This window comes from Branchiostoma floridae, chromosome 12 (genome assembly GCF_000003815.2).
Source record: "Branchiostoma floridae strain S238N-H82 chromosome 12, Bfl_VNyyK, whole genome shotgun sequence".
Classification (NCBI taxonomy): Eukaryota; Metazoa; Chordata; class Leptocardii; order Amphioxiformes; family Branchiostomatidae; genus Branchiostoma; species Branchiostoma floridae.
In genome coordinates, this window is record NC_049990.1 from 20,966,273 (window position 1) to 20,987,188 (window position 20,916).

Consider the following 20,916-nt stretch of genomic DNA (forward strand, 5'->3'; position numbering starts at 1 on the left):
AAACAAGTTCAACTATCTTATTACCATGTAATTGCGTTACTATTGATACTATGAATGGAGTTATGTATCAAACTCGTGTACTTATATCATTCTGAAACTGCATTTTGTGATTTATACCAATCAACTTCTAAAATGTCATGTAAACCCGTTTTTTTTGGGGGGGGGGCGAAATCGCTAAAGGGGGGCGAGGTAGGGGGGCGAGATCACTAGCCGGGGAGGGCGAGATCGCTAGCGATTTCGCACCGGGGGGGCGAGATCGCTAGTGATTTCGCCCCCGGGGGGGCGAGATCACGGGGGGGCGAGATCGCTGTCACACCGGCCATAGTTCACCGTTTCATCATCAGCACAGGGAATCCGTTCAAAACCCTCTCACAAGCACGGACACTTACAATCGAAATGTTGAGAGGCGGCTATGAGGGATTTTCAGTCAGGGATGGAAATGGTAAGTGAGAAATTGCACCCTGACAAAAATCTTTGGTGTTTGAAATAGCCTATGAAAAAATTGCCCTTTCAGACAATCTTCAAGTTTCAAATGATAGGAATTCTTTCTATACGTATATATAGAAATTTGTAGTCATTTCATGAGAAAGAAACGTGCATATACTTGACTCAAATCCCGGTATGTTATTTAAAGTTTAATTAACCTTGTGAGGTCACACTGAGGACACCAAACTTGTGAACTTTTAATAATGCTGCGCAAGGCATACCGGGAAACCAACATGGCGGGATCGGACGATATTTTCCACCAGGCCGACTTTTGAACGTAACTTTTCCTCAGAATTTAGCAGAGACAGCCTCTAATTTTGACAGCAAGAGGTAAATATGAATGTCATGTGTCTGTCTGTTGACTGCAATGCCGTTTAAACTTTTCTGACGTTCGTCACCTAGACGATATACGGGGAGCAAATAAACTAGACAGGACCGGTCTGAATTTGTGCAATCATTCAAATGCACAGTTCAAAATGAGATTATGACTGTGGGCTCCTGTTTTGTCAGATACAGAAATGTCGTTTTTATCATATACAGGTACTAGTACTTGTTGTAACACGTAAAAATCAGCACGAATTGCACAAATTATAGGCGTGACCATCTCTTCAAGTTCAAGCAAATGAGGGGGAGGGTCTTTGTCGTACTTGGGAGGAGTGCTAATTGTTGAAATTATGAATTTATGAGTAGGTAATTGCACTCGTTGTATTTTATAAAAGAGCTCAAACATAATTTGTCGTACTCTTGCAACATCTGATAATGTACTTCTAAGTTAAATCTAATGTGTTCTTGTTTTTGTCTTCAATGTTTTTTAATACTTCCTGGTCACAAAGTAGCTTGATTAAATCTTGCTTGTATCAGCACACCTATCAAGACTGGCCTCCTAGTTACAACCCCAGACAGTGCACAGTCTGTGTTAATGCTAGTTCACCTTTATCTGCGGGGTAACCTATATCCGTTGTTTGTCAAAACAGTGTATTTCTAAAGGCACATCAAGTCGACGGGTGGTAGTTTTAAACTGCAATGTATGGAAAATAATGAAATTTTAAACCAACGTGTCAACGTGATATCCCCAATTATCCTTTTTTCATAAGCAACGGATATAGGTTACCCAACGGATAAAGGTGAACTAGCGTTACACAAACTAGTCACAAAACTTCGCTTAATTTCACTATAAACTGTTACTGGTTAACTAGCATGTTATAGATCAATTGGTTTGGGTACAACGCTAGGCATTGTCAACTTTTAAGATTAAGGGTCCTTAGTTTATACTTATAATTCCTTCTGTCAGTCCCATTATCAATATGTTTCCTGTATTTTTCAGACCATGTCTTCACCATGTGAGAACCAGCCCAGTATCAACAGTTCCCACAACATGGCAGTGGAGTACACCAACATGGGTGCTGATCTCAGCACCGAGTCTCAAGTCAGTAATGTCTCCATTTGTGTATCATGCAACTTTGCATGTAGTAAAGAAACTTTGACCAATAGATAGCCATGATATATCATATGTTGTAGATGTTAAAACTTAAAGTTTACAATTATGAAAGCATCAGAATTTGGAGGAGAAACTTCCAATGGATAGTTTTTGTCTCATAGAATGTTATGATAACAGAATGTTGGTAATATTTCCTTTCCTGGGACCTCTTGGGGTCTGGCTCAATCATGCTGCAGTTACACCACATGACCTCACAAATTAGTTGATATGTTAAACTCAAATGGTTCAAAAAGAGAGAAACATTTGTCTTGACATTACCTTAAAAACACTTAAAACAGTTACAGACTTCAAACCATTTCTTGTGACACATCGTTCCAGGATGACCGTCCGTTCCGAGAGATGATGATAGCCAGTGAGCTGAGCAGCAGTGTGGATGATCCTGACATCACCATCATTAGGGACTATACATCCTCTATGAGCAGTGCAGTCAAAGTAGAGGTATGCAATGTTACAGTTTTAAATGTAAAGAAGTGCTCAAAATACTTTTTCGGCCATGTTGCTGAGGCGACAACCTGAGTCAAAAGCCAGGTTGCACCATCAATATTTCAGGTTGCCCCACTTCAAAGTTATTACTTTCTTCAAATCAGCTACTTATCCATTATCATATGTTCCACCTTCATGTAACTACTTATGTTTTATCTTATCAAGAAATCAAAACAAAAGCTTATGCACGCTGGTGAGCAAAAGCGGTGTTCCAACTGCAAAATTTCAGGTTGCGCACTGCACTACCTAGGTTTAAGATTAAGTTGCGCCAAGCAAAATGTATTTGCATTTGCTGGTGTGCAAGTGGGTTTTTCAAGCACAGTGTAAAGTTAAACCTTTCTAACTATGCACATCAAATGTATTTGATAGTTTAGTAAAAGATATATCTAAAACATTTTAGAAAATGGCACACGAGTGGATAGAGTGGGTAGAGCCTTGCATATGGTAGGTCGAGAGGTCATTCTTCAGCCAATTCATACCAAAGACTTGATTCATGCTGCTTTCTCTGATAAGTACTCAGCATATGGGAAAGAGTGTGGAAGTGGAACACACACACCACTACCAGTGAACTAGCCCCCTGGTGTAGTGATTGCACAAACGTTGTGTGGCCCAAGGCTACTGAAACAGAGATGGGTGCCACACTGTGCACCATCTGATGCGGGAAGGACCTTTTTATTTTAAACATTAGTCAGATACATTTTGAAAGTTACCTTTTTGTTTGTTTTACAGATCACTGATGCTAACGACGCAGAGTTTAACTACAGTACTTCAGCAGCCCTCAGGAAGTGTAAGAAACAGGTTCTACAGCCATATGGGAGACTACTGGCTTTGGTGAGTTGTTTTCATGCAGAATATACTGCAGCAAATATCTCAAATATAAAAGTAGAAATTTCAAATGCAAGAAAGCACCTAAGAAAAGTGCATTGGTTCAAAGTCATCATGTTGTAAGTTGTAACTGTCTCTGAGGGCCACGAGGATTTTGATAAAACTGTTTGAATATTTTTGCAGACTATATACAATGTCAACTAACATAATTGTATTCTACTATGTGCATTTGACTTCTAGCTTCTTTGTGACACCAAAAATGTATGCAATTATATGTTTTACAATTTACAATTATAAAGTTTTGTCTAAATTTGTCTGGAATATGAATTTGTCTCTGCTACTTGCTAGTAGGTATATGAAGTAGGGAAACATTAAGTTCTATCCATCTATGAAGTTAAGCTCTCTCTTTGTTGTATAATCTACATTCTAATACAAAATGCTTTTCATCTTCTACTCTATCCATATTACAATGTATAATGCACTGACTTCATTATTTGGCTGCTATGAAACCCAGTTTTCTGTCCTTGGTTTCAGATTGGATGGCGAGCGCTCGGTCGTGAGTCCATCTCCAACAACCTTGGCTGGAAGGTGCTGAACGTACTGTACACCATCTTCATCCTGTTCCTCCTCATCTTCTCCTACATCTTCCAGGTCCTGGTGTGTCAGGGGAGGCTCAACATTCACACTGATGTTAAGGTACCTGTGCAACATAATGTATTAGATCAGGCTTTTAGCTAAGGATTTAACTACAGGGGGTCCAAGTTTCTTCAATGGTGAGTTGTGGTAAGTGCACTTCTATAGTAGGGGGGGTCCAGGAGCATCCACTTTCCATTGTGCAGAGTTTTCAAGAATTTTAAGTTAAAATGGTGCATTTTAAGGTATCCTGAGGGGCAAAATTACTGTCAGAGAGGTCACAGTACAAGACTGTGACCACAAATGACCTAGTGGCATCCCTAGGTCTGGGTCCCCCTTGCAGCTTTTTGGAGCTGCAGGGGCCATTTTTGTTAACCTCAGTACAACATGAATGCCCAGTTGGGGCCAAACATTGTGGGCACTTTTACATGCATTGTGGTGTGCACTGCATTCCAGGCTCCTACAGAAACCCCAGCCACACAGGTCCCACAGACATCAAGCGTAACACCATGGTCCATCAATGAGACCAACATGTTCACAGCTCAAACCATTCCTACATCCACCAACGCCACGACGATCGACGCCTACGCCCAGCCCGCGCAGTGTTCCCACGTCTTCACCACATACGTCGTACCGGACATCCTGCACTTCATGGCCTACCTGCTAGGGTTCTTCTACTTCCGCATACAGGACAATGAACAGCTGTATGCACTAATGGAAAAGGTACTACAGTTGGATGAATAGCAAAGATCTTAGGAAATAGTTCAACCAGTAGTTCAAGCACTTATTGTCACTTGAATGTTTTTCTAATCCCCCCTTTTTATATACATCAATCCCAATACTGGTAACTAATGAATAAACGCCAGTATTACAAGGGATTGTTGCAGTTTCATATGTGATCTTTGGTTTGTTGGGCAAAGGTAAAAAGTTGTAAAAACATTTCTTGACCGATGATGAGATTAATGTATGGGCCAGTTTTCTTAAGAAGAATTATGTGTTGCTTGATATTCTATGAGTGTTATTCTATTTCTTGTCAATGTGTTGCAGAGAAGTTAACATTATGACATTGTGGACACTGATTTCTCTTTTGTGTCAATACCAGGTCTTCTTAAAAGCATCTGTAGCTCAGTCTAGAAATGTGTCCAGAGCTAAAATGATCCAAATGTCAAGGTGAGTTCAAGAAATATTGTGTAAAAAAAACATTGTCTTGCTTTCATACATCTGTTTTCCTTTTAATGATATCACAGAGTGATTTGGTTTGGTTTTATCACTTAGGAAGATCTAGAAATCTCTGTAACTCGTAAAATACCAGTATTCACAATTCTTCCTGGCATCCAGCAAAATAGAATAGTAAAGTAGACTAATGTAAGATAATGCACTGTTTGATGCTTTCTTTCCCATTTTGTTGTTGTTTCAGGATATACCTGATAGCAGGTGCCTTGTGGGTAGTGTTGTCCCTTGCTGTACAGGGAGTGTTTGTAGCAGCCTTTGGTGTGGATAAGATGACTTTCCTGGGAACTGCTGTACAATGGTGAAAACACTAAATTTCCCTTGTTTTAGTTCTAAATCCAGTTTATTCATGCCCAACAACCTTGTTCGTCAAACTGATCTGATAAAAGTCAATTAGAATTCTGTGTAATGAACACTTTGAAGTACAATTCTTTCTCCAATGCCGAATTGTTTGTGTGCCCTACTACTTTAGGAAAGGATATAGGCTTCAGTTTTTTTGTATGTCTTCAATGGTATTTACCTTAGGAGATGCTGGAATGTTATGCTGAAATTTCTTGAGACCTATTGGGTCTTGATTGAGTGAAGTACTGTAAATCTTGTACCTTTTGCTATGGTTTTATTTTCGTGGTTTTTCATGACACTTACAAAATTGCATTTCAAATGCATTACCGCTGCATTACAGAGTTTTTCAAGCATGAAACCTTCTTTCGTCTCCAACTGTGAAAATCAAAGAATTTGCCCATATGCTATTGTAACAGTTTTTTTTTTTCTTATGTTCATTATTCTTATAGGAAAGGCTGGCACATCATGCTGATTTGTCTGCAGATGTTGGGGGCCTTGGTGACTAATGCAGTGAACTATGCTGTAGTGGTTAACTACACCACCCAGTGTGAGATGATCATCTACTACATGAAGGGTATCTTTAGACGACTGCAGGAGAAATCAACCGACCTGAAGCTAGCCATGCATGTAAGTTCAATTTATAAGATATTGCCTAGTTACTAAGAATCGTTAGACCCAACATTCACCACCATAAAATGTGTTATTCATGATCAGCATATGCAGAAATGTAGGTTACCATGTAAAATACATGTATTCTTATTGTGTCGATAAAGTAATCAAAATCTGTGATCTAGCCAAGTCTTGAATGTAGGACCAGATTACTTGATTTTACAATACAGGCCTTTTCTGTTTCTGTATCGATGATAGCTAGCATGTGAGCTTTGTAGGACAGTACGTGATGTGGCAGTAGCTGGTTGTATTACACTGAACAATCTGTCACATCTAGCCTTTGCACATCTGTCTGTTAAAGCATTGTTTCAAGCTATCTACTGACTACCCTACTGTATGCCAACAAGTTCCACTCTGAGACTCTTAATATCATGTTCTTCTTTTCTCTGGTACTTAAAGGATATCTTAGATGCTGGGAAGTCCATCTCCCAACTCAATGGACAAATTGCCAAGATGACGTCTCTGTGTGCAGTCAACTTTGCTGAATTATCAATTATTGGTAAGAAAGTAGTATACCCATTTTCAGTAGACAATTTCTGCCATACTGCAGCATTGTTTGTACAATACATTACATTACACTACAATACAATACATTTAGATGTGTTGCTTGAGTGCTCTAACCTAAGAGTAGGCTACAGAAGTCTTTTATGCCACTCGCCTATATCGTCAGTATATGTATTATCATTATCAAGAACATCATCCAATTTTAAGTCTGGAGTCCTGTGTCTTTCCTTAGGGTACCTTTTTTTCTAATGTTGGCTCCCATAAGATTTGAGCTTAGTACTAGCAACTGAACCATAATATTATACATCTTGGATTCATCTATAGCATGTAAATGTTTTGTAGGTCTTGTGATCCTGTTTCTGAACGAGTTCCACAGTGTGCTGATCTGGGTCTACAGGGGGACCTTCCCCATACTGTGGCTGGTTATCCTCATTGTGCCACTGGTGCAGGTATGTTATAAACTGCTAGGGGGCACTTCTGTATGGTAATTGAGGATAAAGTACCAATATATTGGATGGACATTCAAGTGATGAGATATGCAATATAAAAGATACTGAAGCTGCTAGGTAGATTTTGTTTATGGTCAGACATTTCAGTTACTGCTAAAAGATAGTGGACTAAGTGGATGCTACCTAAAATATCTGACCGTATACACTATCCAGTTGGTTGAATACCTTTTGTATACTTTTGACAAAGATTTGAACAACATACACACAACTAAAGTTCAATTAGCTTGGGGAAGCTTTCGAGACGACCTCTGTCTCTTTGTCAACCCGGGGATCTCATCTTGGAGTTTCTCTGTCACGTGACGTTTGATGGACCTTTTGTATGGTTTAAGGGTGAAACAGGTCAAAGTGTATGCATTTTTTCTAGCCATGGAATAACAAGATACAAATAAAAATGCCTCAGAATTAAAAAATATGTACAATGTTGAAAGCATTATTATATAATAGGCAACATGATATTATCATAAATACATGTAAATTCCACTGACATTTAAAATGGTTTAACAGACAATAGACAGAATAGAAATATTCATCATCACAGTCCTTTGATTATTATATTAATCAGTAGGTCACTGCTCATTCCGGTTTACAAGGCTTGCCACATACAGTTTAGAAAAAACAACAATTGAAATAAAATACTGAAAATATCTGTACATTTCAAATTGTCATTGCCCCTCAAGATGACAGAAGTGATTTTGCAGTGAAAATTTCTTGTTTGAATGTAGACTCATGGTGAGTGTTTTCCTTGTGTTGGAACAAAGCTTAAACCTGTCAACTGAAAGTTTCTTTTTGATGTCCCCAGGCTGCGAGACTGAACTCCACCATCATGAGTCTGAAGAGGATCGGACTGGACATGCGAGTGTTCGGGTACCAGAACTCCTCTCAGCTGGAGAGGGACTCCTTCTTACTCTTCCTACTCAACCTTAACTTCAAGGTCTGTTCAATCTGTGTTTTATCAAAGAGCATAGTGCAGAATTGTCGTAAAAAGGACAAAGAAGTACAAAACACAAGCCATATCCACTCCTGATGTTTCTGGAAACTATTTGATGTATGGAAAAATTTATGTGCCATATTTTATTTTATTTCCAGGATGAATATACAGTGGAAGCCAGTTAATTGCACATCGGATTAACGCACACTTCTGTTAACTGCACGGAATCCCCAAATCCCAAACCAGTGCGGTCCAGCTAGATAACTTCGCATAATTGCACCAGCCGGATAATTGCACCAAATTCGCTGGCAAATAGGCCGTGCAGTTAAGCGGCTTTTACTGTAGTAAACAATCTGCATGTGACAACATAATTTCAGTGCTCGTATCATGACTATGTCAACTATGATACTTGACAAACTGTATAAAGTTAGCTGAAATCGATCTTAGAACTTGCAGTCAATATACTAGTACCTTTGTCTTTTGTTTTGCAGGCCAAACTGTTCCATATCCCCATCAAGCCATCCTACCTGTTTGGTATCCTGGTACTCGTGACCTTTACCCTCTTGTTGCTGCTTCAGACTAGTGTCATTGGAGGGTCAAGCATCTTCTTGTAAGGCCAACGGTCATGGCTTCCGGTTGGGTCGTAGTTCATTCTGGTTCTGGTGACCTTTACCCTTTTGCTGCTGCTTCAAACAAGTGTCATGTCTATCATCTGCCTGTAGGGTCAAGGGTCATGGAAGGGCTTCCTGTTGGGTCATAGGTCATAATCATGCAATGTACTTACTGGTACAAGTCCTGTCATATGACTAAGCACAGCTAGATGGTTTCTATGAGCTGGATTTCTTGTGAGGTCATGAGTAATTGAGAGCTCACAATAATACTTCCTGTGGGTTCACAGGTCATGGTTGCACTTCCTGTAGGAAAAAATGTTATGGCTGTAGTTCCTGTGGGGTCATAGGTTATTGTTACACTTCCTGCAGGTCAAAATGTTATGGCTGTACTTCCTGCGGGGTCACAGGTTATGGTTACACTTCATGTTGGAGCAAACTTTTGTGTTGAGTAGTTTTGAGTTTTGTTACCATCATCATTTTCGTATGGTTAAAGTTAACAATAGAATTGTTTTCGGTTGTTAAGATTAACGCTAGAAACAGTGTAGCATTATTTTGATTTTTTAAGGTATATTTGCACATTTGTCCTGTTTTGTAATATTAGTTATTGTTTTTAGTGATTACAAGTGAAAACTTAATTTATTTTCCTATCCAATGTCAATTCCAATGGATTATTTGAGTGATCATAATTTTGAAGAGAGGTTATTCTTAAGTTAAGGTCTGAGCCATAAAAGAGTCGGTAAGATGATATGTGATATAAGAAACATATGAATTATATATATATATTTGAGAAGAACAAATGAATCTTCAACAATCAACGCAATTGGTTTTTGAACTGAGAAAATCTCCTATTCTACAAAATACTTATGCTTGTATCTTTGCATAGCATATAGTCTAATAGGGACTAAAAAATTGATAAAGAAATAGATAACAATATATGTGGCAATGGAAGTATGTAAAAGGAAATTATATAATGTACATTCGTACATGTAAAACTGTAATATATTTGCCATAGTGGAAATAACTTCAGTGAATTGATGTTATACGTGGAAATGCAGATACAAGTTATTTTGTTAAAACTTGGAAATATGATGATATAATGCAAATGCTCTATTTTCTTCTAATTACAATACATGATATATATCATTGAACAAACATCCCTTTGTAGAATTACCAAAGATTTAATTGTAAAAACAATATAAATATTTCATCCATACATGTAGTATATCATAAACAAGTGAAATATCATATGATGATATAGGAATGTAATGTAAAGAGAGGAATACTGTAACTGCTGTATTTATAAAACAAATAAATACATTGAATTTTGATATTGATGCGTCATAATGACTGGTTGAAACATTCTTTCGAACAGCATTTCGACGTCTCTTGTTTATATTATGTTAAAGGCGCACAATACGTGGGTTCTATTACGTCATATGACGTCATAGTGGCTGGTTACAACATTCTTTCGAACAGCATTTCATGTCCAGTTTGTTTACATTATTATGTTGAAGAGCTCACAATACGTGAGCTCTATTACGTCATATGTGACGTCATAGTGAGGTGCGGTACGACGTACATGTATGTAAAGGTGCATAAGCGCCAGGTGTAACAAGAACTTGCGTCAGGGGCTGGTTAAGTGATCATCCTCCGGAAATATCATGGATCGCGAAGAGATAGACTGGAAAAAACCTGTCTTGTATTCACCAAGTGGTGGAAAAGTCGACTTTTATGTTGCGGATCAGAAGTAAGGAGTTGTCCGGAAAAGTTAGAGATAACAAATTTTGGTTCGACCTACGCTCCAAGCAGAGGTTCAGCTTCGTCTGTTTTTTTGACGTGGTTCTAGGCGTTTTTATGGCGCTTTTTGTGCTGTTTTCTATATGTATCTCTCCCTTTATGTCTTCCTACAAAACAGAAAGACATAAAGAAAACAGCACCAGAAAGAAAGCCCGATAAAATCGCCTAAAAACACGGCAAACAACAGCTAGTCGGAGCCGAAACTTTCCTTGGAGTGGGTTGGACCAAGCACAAACTTGGATACAAAACTTCGGGATTCGCTATTTGCCTTTGGTTGTCGGGTCGAGAGAAAATTGCCAATTCTAAGATGTGCAAAGTCTTTCTCTCATGATGGTTTTCTGTTTATTTCTAATGATTATCGTTGTTCGTTTTATAATAGTGGGAAACTTGGACTAGAGATTGTTCTAGAACAACTTGTCAAGACATTACTACCATTTATGACATCTTAAATCACGCACATTATTTCTACATTTTTTAGTAGTACGGTTGACAACATATATAGTTAGCTAGCCGGCCTAGCGTTCTGTTAAAGGTGTATTTCCCTGTAGTAAGAACCCGGAAAACAGACATCGTTCCAGGCGTGGTCGGCCTCGACCTGAGTTTCGAAAGCTCCCCAAGAAAAATGCCGCCCCAATCATGCACAACATTGGGCCAGGCTTCGTCATCCCTCGGTACAAGCGGGCAAACTATCCAGATGAGCTCTTATTGCAGAACCCTGGTAAGCTTAACGTTACATTTCCAAACCGGGGCCCGGCCGGGATGTTTCCGGAAAACGAAAGACAGAAATATACGAAAAACTATCCCAACGCGATCTTGTTCCAGAACCTTGGTAATCTATTACTTGCTCTTGTTACAAAATGATGAAACCCACAACAAAAAAGAATCGTGTTTATATATCGCCATAGGAAATAATAAATGACATATGTGAAAAGTACATTAGTTTTAACGCTACAACGTTTCAATACTTCGATGAAATTCATCAATACAAAATAAACAACAAGAACGGCACATTATGAATTACCTTTTTTAATCATAGAATACACATTATCTTATAAAACAGTTTATGAGAGCAAAAAGTGCCAAACCCATGGAGTTTGTATGGATTATGAATGTGAAAAGTTAAACGTTATACTTGGACGTTTTGCTGACGATCTAGCACAGATTTTCCCTCTAACGTCTTCCATGTAACATGTCTACCCAGATACTGCTCCTCCAAAAAGACCGATCTACGATAACTTTCACTACCCCACCAAACATGTCCCTAAGCACGTCCTCAAGCCGGCCAACTGGACCTCCATCTTGAGGGAGATCAACCGTCTGTGGAAGTTGTCCAGGTCCTTCCACCTGGAACGTAAGTCATGCAAAACTTTCAGGAGTTTTTGGAGACGATTTTCGCTCTTCTTAAGTTCTCGAAAGTTAAGAGATGTTCAACACATGTACTGAGGACTGTCTTACCTAACAAGTTACTACCGTTAACAGAGGAACTACCTTAAACGTTCGAATTCATATCTAAAGAGCATGGATGATCCATACCCGAAATATATCGTAGTCACGAATTGGCTGTTTTTGCACATTGCTGCGCCAACTACAGTATTACGATCGTTTGGTTTGATTAGTATTGGTAGTCCACTGTGTTCTGCCGATGCAGTGGTCTGGACACTCTGCATCAGCATTCAGTCTTTCTTCATCTCTCTCCACTGCGTCTTGTTCATCGCTAGCTTCCTAAGCTTCCTCAGTTTTCTTTCTGACCGCAATGGTCAAAGTCCTCTATCGTGGAGGTCAGCCCTCAGTAAGCCTAACAGGTTCTTACAGTGCCTTCCTTTTCGAGTTTTGTAGGTGTTGGAACCAATCAGGGCAAAGTTCAGGGCCTGTTGGGCAATTGTGTTGGTTACTTTGTGAAAAATCTCCACTCACAAACGATGCAAAAGAAGACTGAAAACGTAGGTAACGCTCAGTAGACATGATAGTATTCCCCCATTTTTTTTCAGAAATTCGGAAGCGTGCAGAAAAGTCCAGAGCCATATCAGAACAGGACCATACCAACCATGATGATGATGATGAACCAGGTTAGGCTACCGTCTCATTTCTAAACCGTTGTCCTGCTGGGCTGTTTGTGGAAACGAAATGTACACAGATAATACCTACGACTTTTCTCTTTACGTCTTTTAAATTTGTAGTCTTTTATATCATACTTTTCGTTCCCGAAAGCTGCCCGGTCGGACCCCGGTTTGGGAATGTGACGCAAGATGACTTAGCAAATACTCTAGATCTCAGAGACAGGTCTTGTGCAAGTTTGACATAACGTTAACAGAGCCAAAGTTACTGTTTCACTAGAAATGCCTCGAGCATAAATACACGTACAGCTTATGCAAACACAGCTTGTTTCAGTATTAGACAAGCAGTGATCACTAATGTAATCGTTCGGTGAGATTGGTATCGAGAAAATGGGAGAATAGAACGGATCACTCTGCCGTTTATGTTTGCTACGTGTAGTTTGATAAAGCTTATACACAAAGTCGAAAGTTTTCCATTTTCCCTGTCTTTCTAGATTTCGAAGTCAGTGCTCATGGTCAAGCTCCGAGGAAGACCAGAAGTTGTCCGGTGTCTCCCTTGAGGACAACAAAGAAAGTATACCGTAACACAAAACCTTGGATCCCATGATGAGATATCACAAACTGCCGTAACCGATGGAGCCGACTTCTCGCTATTTGTGTTATTTTCTCCAGTAATATTGCCACATTATTGCATATGTTCGAAGGTTTTAGCATATTGTTACTAAGTAACACACCCTAGAACATGCTGGATGGAATATTGAATAAATTGATAATGAACAGACAAAAAATTCTGTTGCACGATTTTTTATTTGTGTAAATCCTAATATGTATGACAAGTTACAGTCAGGTCAAACGTTATTGCATAACACTTGTTATGGGTACAATGCAAGACAAAGCTAAGACAACAGTCTACATAGATGTCCTATCATTGCTGGTCCTAAAAACAGGATTCAAATTTGCCTTTGGACGTGGTAGCCTTCCAGAAAGAAAGAAAATTATCTTCTAATTCTGAAACAAGACAACATTCCAAATCTCCAAGCAGATGTTAGGTGAAAGATCATAATGCTTCTTAATTGACGGCGAGGATTGTCAGACAGTCCCTTACTCCATATAAGCAGATAAACTGTTGTTGATGGAAAACAGATGATGTACTTGTATGTTCTTATCCTACTCACTACGTAGAAGAAGTGATGTTTTTACCTAGACCCAAAATGTAGGTGGCGCTTTGACGGGCGGCAAAAACGTGTTTGTTTTCATAATCATCATCAATCTATCTTCAAAGTCTATACAAGAGTTTGGAGTTGGTAATGTATATACAAATCTTCGACAAGCGGACAACAGGAATTTTTTTCACTAGAAGTCAGCCCTTTCTGCACGACATTTGGCATTTTTGTAAGAGGACAATAACTCTCAATGACGTAACGTTATGTATAACGACTTAAAAAGGAAGGTGTGGTTTGAAAAGCCAATGTGAAATGTAAGACTCGCTGTCATTGCTCACATTTAAGTGTCATAGTGGTTGCCTTACTGATTTGTACATGTGCTTTGTATAGTTTGTCTTACAGATCGGAGTACTTACTTTTAACGTTTGTTTTTTAAAATCTTTACCTAAAAAACAAGACAAGATACAAATGATTAGTTAGATTATAATTTCGCTAAGTCCCTTTAGACCCAGTTCTCGTTCCCAGACTGGATGCCGTTCCTGCGCCCGTGTCCAGGGTAGTATGACTCCATGTCGTCATCACCACCTGTCGTGTTGGTCACGTGATTCTCCACCAACCCGCACTCTTCTCTCCACACACCCTCAAGAACCGCGCAGTAGACCTTCACCTCAGTGACGTCATCAAGGTCGTCGTCATGCTCCTGCCCGAACCAGGAGAAGCGAACCTTCTGGTCGGTCGTGACGTCATCTCGGTGACAGAACTGGCTGTCTTCCCGCCAATCAGCGTAGAACACGGCACATCTCAGTTTCCTCTGCAGCCGGGGACTCACGGGTACGTGCTGGGACAGGTGGCCGCTCTCGGAGTCACTGGAAAGTTACAAAGGCTGGTGGTTAAGAGGGTAACTCACTGGGCCACGTCTGTTTGCGAAAGACATTCGTTAACTGATTGCTGACAGACGTCAATCGACTCCTGTTTCTCACATGTGGGTGCGAATATGTCACATGAAACGGCCTTTTTCTTGAATATCAAAAAAGTGCGCAAATGGGAGGAAACTAGGGATGAGCAGTATGGCCGTTATAGGAATATTTTACAAAGTTGTCGCAATAATTTGTTGTTAACAGACTTTGTCCAATAAGGTAAGTACTTTAGGATATCTTACCAGTCTTTGGATCACTCTTTCTGTCATTGTTTAGAAATTATAATAAACCAAAAATGTGAAATTTCAAAATAAGTTCAGAAACAAGATGAAATACAAGTCTTGTCTCAAATGTTACATACTAACGATATATACATAGACTCACAAATGTCCCTCGGACAGGAACTGTTCCGAGCTGATCTCAGTGTCCGTCTTGTCTGTGACGTGTGGCGTGGATCCGATCACCTCTCGTGTAGCAGCGCTAAGCTCGTGCCGAACGGGACATGCCGTGACTGTGATGACTTCTGCCTCTGTGAAGTCAGCGCGTCGAGGACTTGTTTCTCCCGAGCTGCTGATGACGTCATTTCCCGCGTTTTCTCCGTCAGCGGGATTTGGCAGGCTGCAGGTGTTCATGACGTCAGTGCTGATGTCAGAGGTGACGTCATCCCCACAGAAGTCGTGGTCCTTCCCGACGTTCCCCTCGGAGACTTGGCCCCCTCCAAGAGGACACGCGGAAGGTGACTTCTGGTCGCTGATGTCAGAGTTGGACGTCATCAGCTCTATCGTCGGCCCCTGGTCATCATCAGACGCGGTGACGTCATTTTCAGACGACACGTCTGCTTCGTTGTGGTCTGCCCTTGTCTTTGTGTCAGGCAAGCACTGTGGTGTGCCTAGACAAAAAGACAAACCAAGTTGTAAACATACCAACTTCAAAACTGGCCAGTCCAATAAGAAACAAGAAACAGCAAGGACTACTTCAAGTTTTAGATCCCATCACACAGACAGGTGTTCAGTTTTTTTTGTTTGTTTTTTTACAGGGAGGGTTGCTAGCCCACCCCCTTCAAGGCAATTCCACAGGTGGACATATATGGCGTATACGTAGTACTACAGAGATGGAAGAATTCGGTCGCTCACCTCTCTTGTTCACAGCATCGTTGAACACTTCCTTGATGTCTCTTCCATCTGCTTCGTCTCCAGACGTCTTACTCTCTGTGGAAGCTGTACGGACGTCTTCCACAGCGGACAGCGCCTTGTCGCGCATCTTCACGGGACCGACAGCCGTCGGCGTCTCGTCCGAGACATCCCGTGGGCACTTGTTGGCCTCCTCGGTGGAGGTAGTCTCCTCGTTTGTTTCAGCAGGCCTACCAAACTGGGCGAAGACTTGCTGGTCTTTCTTGTCACCTCCACTAGCCTCGCTCCCGGCTACTTTCCTGTCGTTCTTTCCGAGAGGAAAGGCGGCGCTCCTGCACAGCACCCCGGCCGGGGTCTGCGGCGCCAGCGATACCAGGTTCAGGCCCGTGTACTGACTGTTTACTGACGGGACGTACTGAACACCTGCACCTTCGAAAGGTGGTACTTCGGACGGTGTGTGCGTGGCCAGAGATCTTTTGTGCTGATGAATAACAAACAAACCAAGGTGTTTGATAGTGAACGAAAGATGTGCAGTATAGCTATTACAGTGTATGAGACCTAAAGATGATAATCTCGACTCAAAAACAAAATTTGACTTTTGATAATATGAAGAATTACTAGTACGGAAAGAGACGACCCTTTTATAAATCGTACAAAGCAGCTGCACAATGATCAAATGCCGCACATTTAAAAACAAACGAAAACAGATAATTCTTTATCAAATTTATAGTATGTCTACGTTCAAGAAAAATATGTAAAGGAACACAGAAGAATCTGTAAACAATGCCACACTACTTGTGTTAAGTTCAACCTTCCTGACCAATAAGATTTCATGAAGAAGGAAACTTTGAATATTTTGTCAAGTAAGCCTTTTTTTACATGTGATCAATCATCCTTACAAGATTAATAAATAGAAAAATCACCATGTATAATACAATCATTGATGACCTTTTGTAGGTCACAAAAAGCTACACAGGACGCCGTTCTAGAACAGTCTTCATCAGTTAGTTTTTAATTTGAGAGTTGAAAAGTACAGAAAACCTCACCTCATACAGCCCGGCAGTGACAAGGACGCCCGCCCCGATGAAGAGCCCCAGGTCCAGACCGCTCCAGTCCGCATGGCCGGTCTTGTACGGCATGTCCGGACGGAGGCAGTTCTGTTGGGAACCGCTAGGGCGCGGTGGTGAAGTGTGCACAAGCACCATACCTGGGTCGTAAAGTGATGAGAAAAATTGTCAGAGAGGAATAAAAAGGAAAGACGAAACGTCGAGTGACATTGGTCCCAGTTATTCCCTTTTCAGTGTCCACATCGTTAGGGTCCACATATTCAGCATTACAAATACACATTCATATTCAGTATTACTACATCTACGGAGAATAATATCTACTATATATCATATGTAACGTTATAGGTTCAACTTGTTTTCGCTTCTTAAAACAGTTGTAGATATAGGGACCGGAAGAATGAAAGTATATATGATTTATCTAATTGCATAACACATAGAAAATGTTCCATGATATATGATATACATATATATACGGAAATTAGAGAACATAGGGGACATTTCTCTCATTGGTCCTTTGGTGTATCTCGATAAAGACACGTAACAAGACGTTCCAACTGTGTAAGTCGCCGTCGAACATCTGCTTGGAGAGTAGTACAAAACTCCTCCCAGGAGAAATGTCTAAAGTTGGAAAACAAAGGACATCTAGTCTTTCTTACCTGCGGCTGGTCTAGTGTAGGTGGACACTGCAGTTCTGGGACAGACCCGCAAGGCGACGCCTAGCGCCGCTCTAGCGGTTTGCATATTTCCACTCTCGTCACTTCGATACACAAACGTAACTTCAAGACTCTCACGTCTTGGCAAATAAACTGAAATACCAGGGCTTCTCACGGAAAACCCAACTCTTCGCTGGCAACTCCTGACCAAAATATCGCACAAGTTGTCTCGAGAAACACAGGGGAAAAGAAACAAAACGTCTTGCTTCTGTCGCTGACGGATTGTCACTGATAAACAACAACAACAAACCAGTTGTTACCTGGAACAACCGATTGTGAGGTTATTTCCGGTCAGTTTACGTACTTCCGGTGTTCTGGAACACTATAACACGAGAGAGTTCGGTGTGGATGAGGGTCTAATCCAGACCATCGAAGCTGTGTATGAAAACACAACTAGGAAAGCATTACTTGACAATAAAGTTGAGGGGCATGGCTGGGGACCAATGGCGGTCGCACATCTCTTCGTCGCTCTTAAGGGCCCTTAAAAAACCCTGGTTCCATTGGAATGCATTGCGCCAGGGTTTTTTACACCTATTTCTTTTATACCAAGGAAGTACCGCCGGCGCTTAGCACCAAGACACGCCCGTCACCCGCCCGCATCGACCTAGCGCGAAAGATCCGGATTCCGGGGCCGTCTGGCTGCCTGAGGCGGTGAAATCGGGTCTACACCTGTCCAGCTTGATGACGTCATCATGGCCTTCAGGACCGCGGAAGGTATAATCGCAGCATATGGCCAGAAAGAGACATCTTTCCCCCAGACTATGGTGCCTGTCCTTAGCGCCTTGGCCAGGGGCATGGCTGGGGACCAATGGCGGGCGCACATCTCGTCGCCGCTCTTAAGGGCCCTTAAAAAGCCCTGGGTCCCATTGGAATGCATTGCGCCAGGGCTTTTTACACCTATTTCTTTTATACCAAGGAGGTACCGCCGGCGCTTAGCACCAAGACACGCCCGTCACCCGCCCGCATCGACCTAGCGCGAAAGATCCGGATTCCGGGGCCGTCTGGCTGCCTGAGGCGGTGAAATCGGGTCTACACCTGTCCAGCTTGATGACGTCATCATGGCCTTCAGGACCGCGGAAGGTATAATCGCAGCATATGGCCAGAAAGAGACATCTTTCCCCCAGACTATGGTGCCTGTCCTCAGCGCCTTGGCCAGGGGCATGGCTGAGGACCAATGGCGGGCGCACATCTCGTCGCCGCTCTTAAGGGCCCTTAAAAAGCCCTGGGTCCCATTGGAATGCATTGCGCCAGGGCTTTTTACACCTATTTCTTTTATACCAAGGAAGTACCGCCGGCGCTTAGCACCAAGACACGCCCGTCACCCGCCCGCATCGACCTAGCGCGAAAGATCCGGATTCCGGGGCCGTCTGGCTGCCTGAGGCGGTGAAATCGGGTCTACACCTGTCCAGCTTGATGACGTCATCATGGCCTTCAGGACCGCGGAAGGTATAATCGCAGCATATGGCCAGAAAGAGACATCTTTCCCCCAGACTATGGTGCCTGTCCTCAGCGCCTTGGCCAGGGGCATGGCTGGGGACCAATGGCGGGCGCACATCTCGTCGCCGCTCTTAAGGGCCCTTAAAAAGCCCTGGGTCCCATTGGAATGCATTGCGCCAGGGCTTTTTACACCTATTTCTTTTATACCAAGGAAGTACCGCCGGCGCTTAGCACCAAGACACGCCCGTCACCCGCCCGCATCGACCTAGCGCGAAAGATCCGGATTCCGGGGCCGTCTGGCTGCCTGAGGCGGTGAAATCGGGTCTACACCTGTCCAGCTTGATGACGTCATCATGGCCTTCAGGACCGCGGAAGGTATAATCGCAGCATATGGCCAGAAAGAGACATCTTTCCCCCAGACTATGGTGCCTGTCCTCAGCGCCTTGGCCAGGGGCATGGCTGGGGACCAATGGCGGGCGCACATCTCGTCGCCGCTCTTAAGGGCCCTTAAAAAGCCCTGGGTCCCATTGGAATGCATTGCGCCAGGGCTTTTTACACCTATTTCTTTTATACCAAGGAAGTACCGCCGGCGCTTAGCACCAAGACACGCCCGTCACCCGCCCGCATCGACCTAGCGCGAAAGATCCGGATTCCGGGGCCGTCTGGCTGCCTGAGGCGGTGAAATCGGGTCTACACCTGTCCAGCTTGATGACGTCATCATGGCCTTCAGGACCGCGGAAGGTATAATCGCAGCATATGGCCAGAAAGAGACATCTTTCCCCCAGACTATGGTGCCTGTCCTCAGCGCCTTGGCCAGGGGCATGGCTGGGGACCAATGGCGGGCGCACATCTCGTCGCCGCTCTTAAGGGCCCTTAAAAAGCCCTGGGTCCCATTGGAATGCATTGCGCCAGGGCTTTTTACACCTATTTCTTTTATACCAAGGAAGTACCGCCGGCGCTTAGCACCAAGACACGCCCGTCACCCGCCCGCATCGACCTAGCGCGAAAGATCCGGATTCCGGGGCCGTCTGGCTGCCTGAGGCGGTGAAATCGGGTCTACACCTGTCCAGCTTGATGACGTCATCATGGCCTTCAGGACCGCGGAAGGTATAATCGCAGCATATGGCCAGAAAGAGACATCTTTCCCCCAGACTATGGTGCCTGTCCTCAGCGCCTTGGCCAGGGGCATGGCTGGGGACCAATGGCGGGCGCACATCTCGTCGCCGCTCTTAAGGGCCCTTAAAAAGCCCTGGGTCCCATTGGAATGCATTGCGCCAGGGCTTTTTACACCTATTTCTTTTATACCAAGGAAGTACCGCCGGCGCTTAGCACCAAGACACGCCCGTCACCCGCCCGCATCGACCTAGCGCGAAAGATCCGGATTCCGGGGCCGTCTGGCTGCCTGAGGCGGTGAAATCGGGTCTACACCTGTCCAGCTTGATGACGTCATCATGGCCTTCAGGACCGCGGAAGGTATAATCGCAGCATATGGCCAGAAAGAGACATCTTTCCCCCAGACTATGGTGCCTGTCCTCAGCGCCTTGGCCAGGGGCATGGCTGGGGACCAATGGCGGGCGCACATCTCGTCGCCGCTCTTAAGGGCCCTTAAAAAGCCCTGGGTCCCATTGGAATGCATTGCGCCAGGGCTTTTTACACCTATTTCTTTTATACCAAGGAAGTACCGCCGGCGCTTAGCACCAAGACACGCCCGTCACCCGCCCGCATCGACCTAGCGCGAAAGATCCGGATTCCGGGGCCGTCTGGCTGCCTGAGGCGGTGAAATCGGGTCTACACCTTCCAGCCCCTGAAGGCGTGCTCGTTGGGCATCTTGGCCCCCCGAATGGCCAAACCCCCCCAAGAGGAAACCACCGAGGCACCCTTCTCCACTAACATGGGGACCCGTCCCCAAATCCTCGGGCT

At 43.0% G+C, this 20,916-nt stretch overlaps 3 protein-coding genes across 5 annotated transcripts; 2 read left to right on the top strand and 1 right to left on the bottom strand.

Moving 5' to 3' along the window:
- Positions 1–317: 317 nt before the first annotated feature.
- On the top strand, positions 318–10,046 carry LOC118427870. Of its 2 annotated transcripts, none has more exons than XM_035837831.1 (13): positions 318–442; positions 1,811–1,912; positions 2,303–2,422; positions 3,197–3,298; positions 3,827–3,988; positions 4,382–4,648; positions 5,028–5,095; positions 5,343–5,456; positions 5,947–6,124; positions 6,566–6,665; positions 7,013–7,119; positions 7,979–8,110; positions 8,599–10,046. In XM_035837831.1, exons 1-13 carry the CDS (start codon positions 413–415, stop codon positions 8,719–8,721), a joined length of 1,605 nt encoding a protein of 534 aa, XP_035693724.1. In that variant the 5' UTR covers positions 318–412; the 3' UTR covers positions 8,722–10,046. The 2 variants fall into 2 exon arrangements, with proteins under 2 accessions (XP_035693724.1, XP_035693725.1); XM_035837832.1 differs by lacking the exon at positions 318–442 and adding an exon at positions 688–816.
- Positions 10,047–10,172: 126 nt separating this feature from the next.
- Positions 10,173–13,357, top strand: LOC118428200. 2 transcript variants are annotated; one of them, XM_035838205.1, is made up of 5 exons: positions 10,173–10,465; positions 11,048–11,233; positions 11,717–11,866; positions 12,504–12,581; positions 13,064–13,357. In XM_035838205.1, the coding sequence occupies exons 1-5, from the start codon at positions 10,450–10,452 to the stop codon at positions 13,174–13,176; spliced, it is 543 nt and encodes a 180-aa protein (XP_035694098.1). In that variant the 5' UTR covers positions 10,173–10,449; the 3' UTR covers positions 13,177–13,357. The 2 variants fall into 2 exon arrangements, with proteins under 2 accessions (XP_035694098.1, XP_035694097.1); XM_035838204.1 differs by having other exon boundaries at positions 10,182–10,465; positions 11,064–11,233.
- Positions 13,358–13,370: 13 nt separating this feature from the next.
- On the bottom strand, positions 13,371–17,793 carry LOC118428198. The gene is made up of 5 exons (XM_035838203.1): positions 17,503–17,793; positions 16,826–16,986; positions 15,783–16,260; positions 15,034–15,538; positions 13,371–14,598 (listed from the first exon to the last, which is right to left on the bottom strand). The coding sequence occupies exons 1-5, from the start codon at positions 17,585–17,587 to the stop codon at positions 14,235–14,237; spliced, it is 1,593 nt and encodes a 530-aa protein (XP_035694096.1). The 5' UTR covers positions 17,588–17,793; the 3' UTR covers positions 13,371–14,234.
- Positions 17,794–20,916: the final 3,123 nt, after the last annotated feature.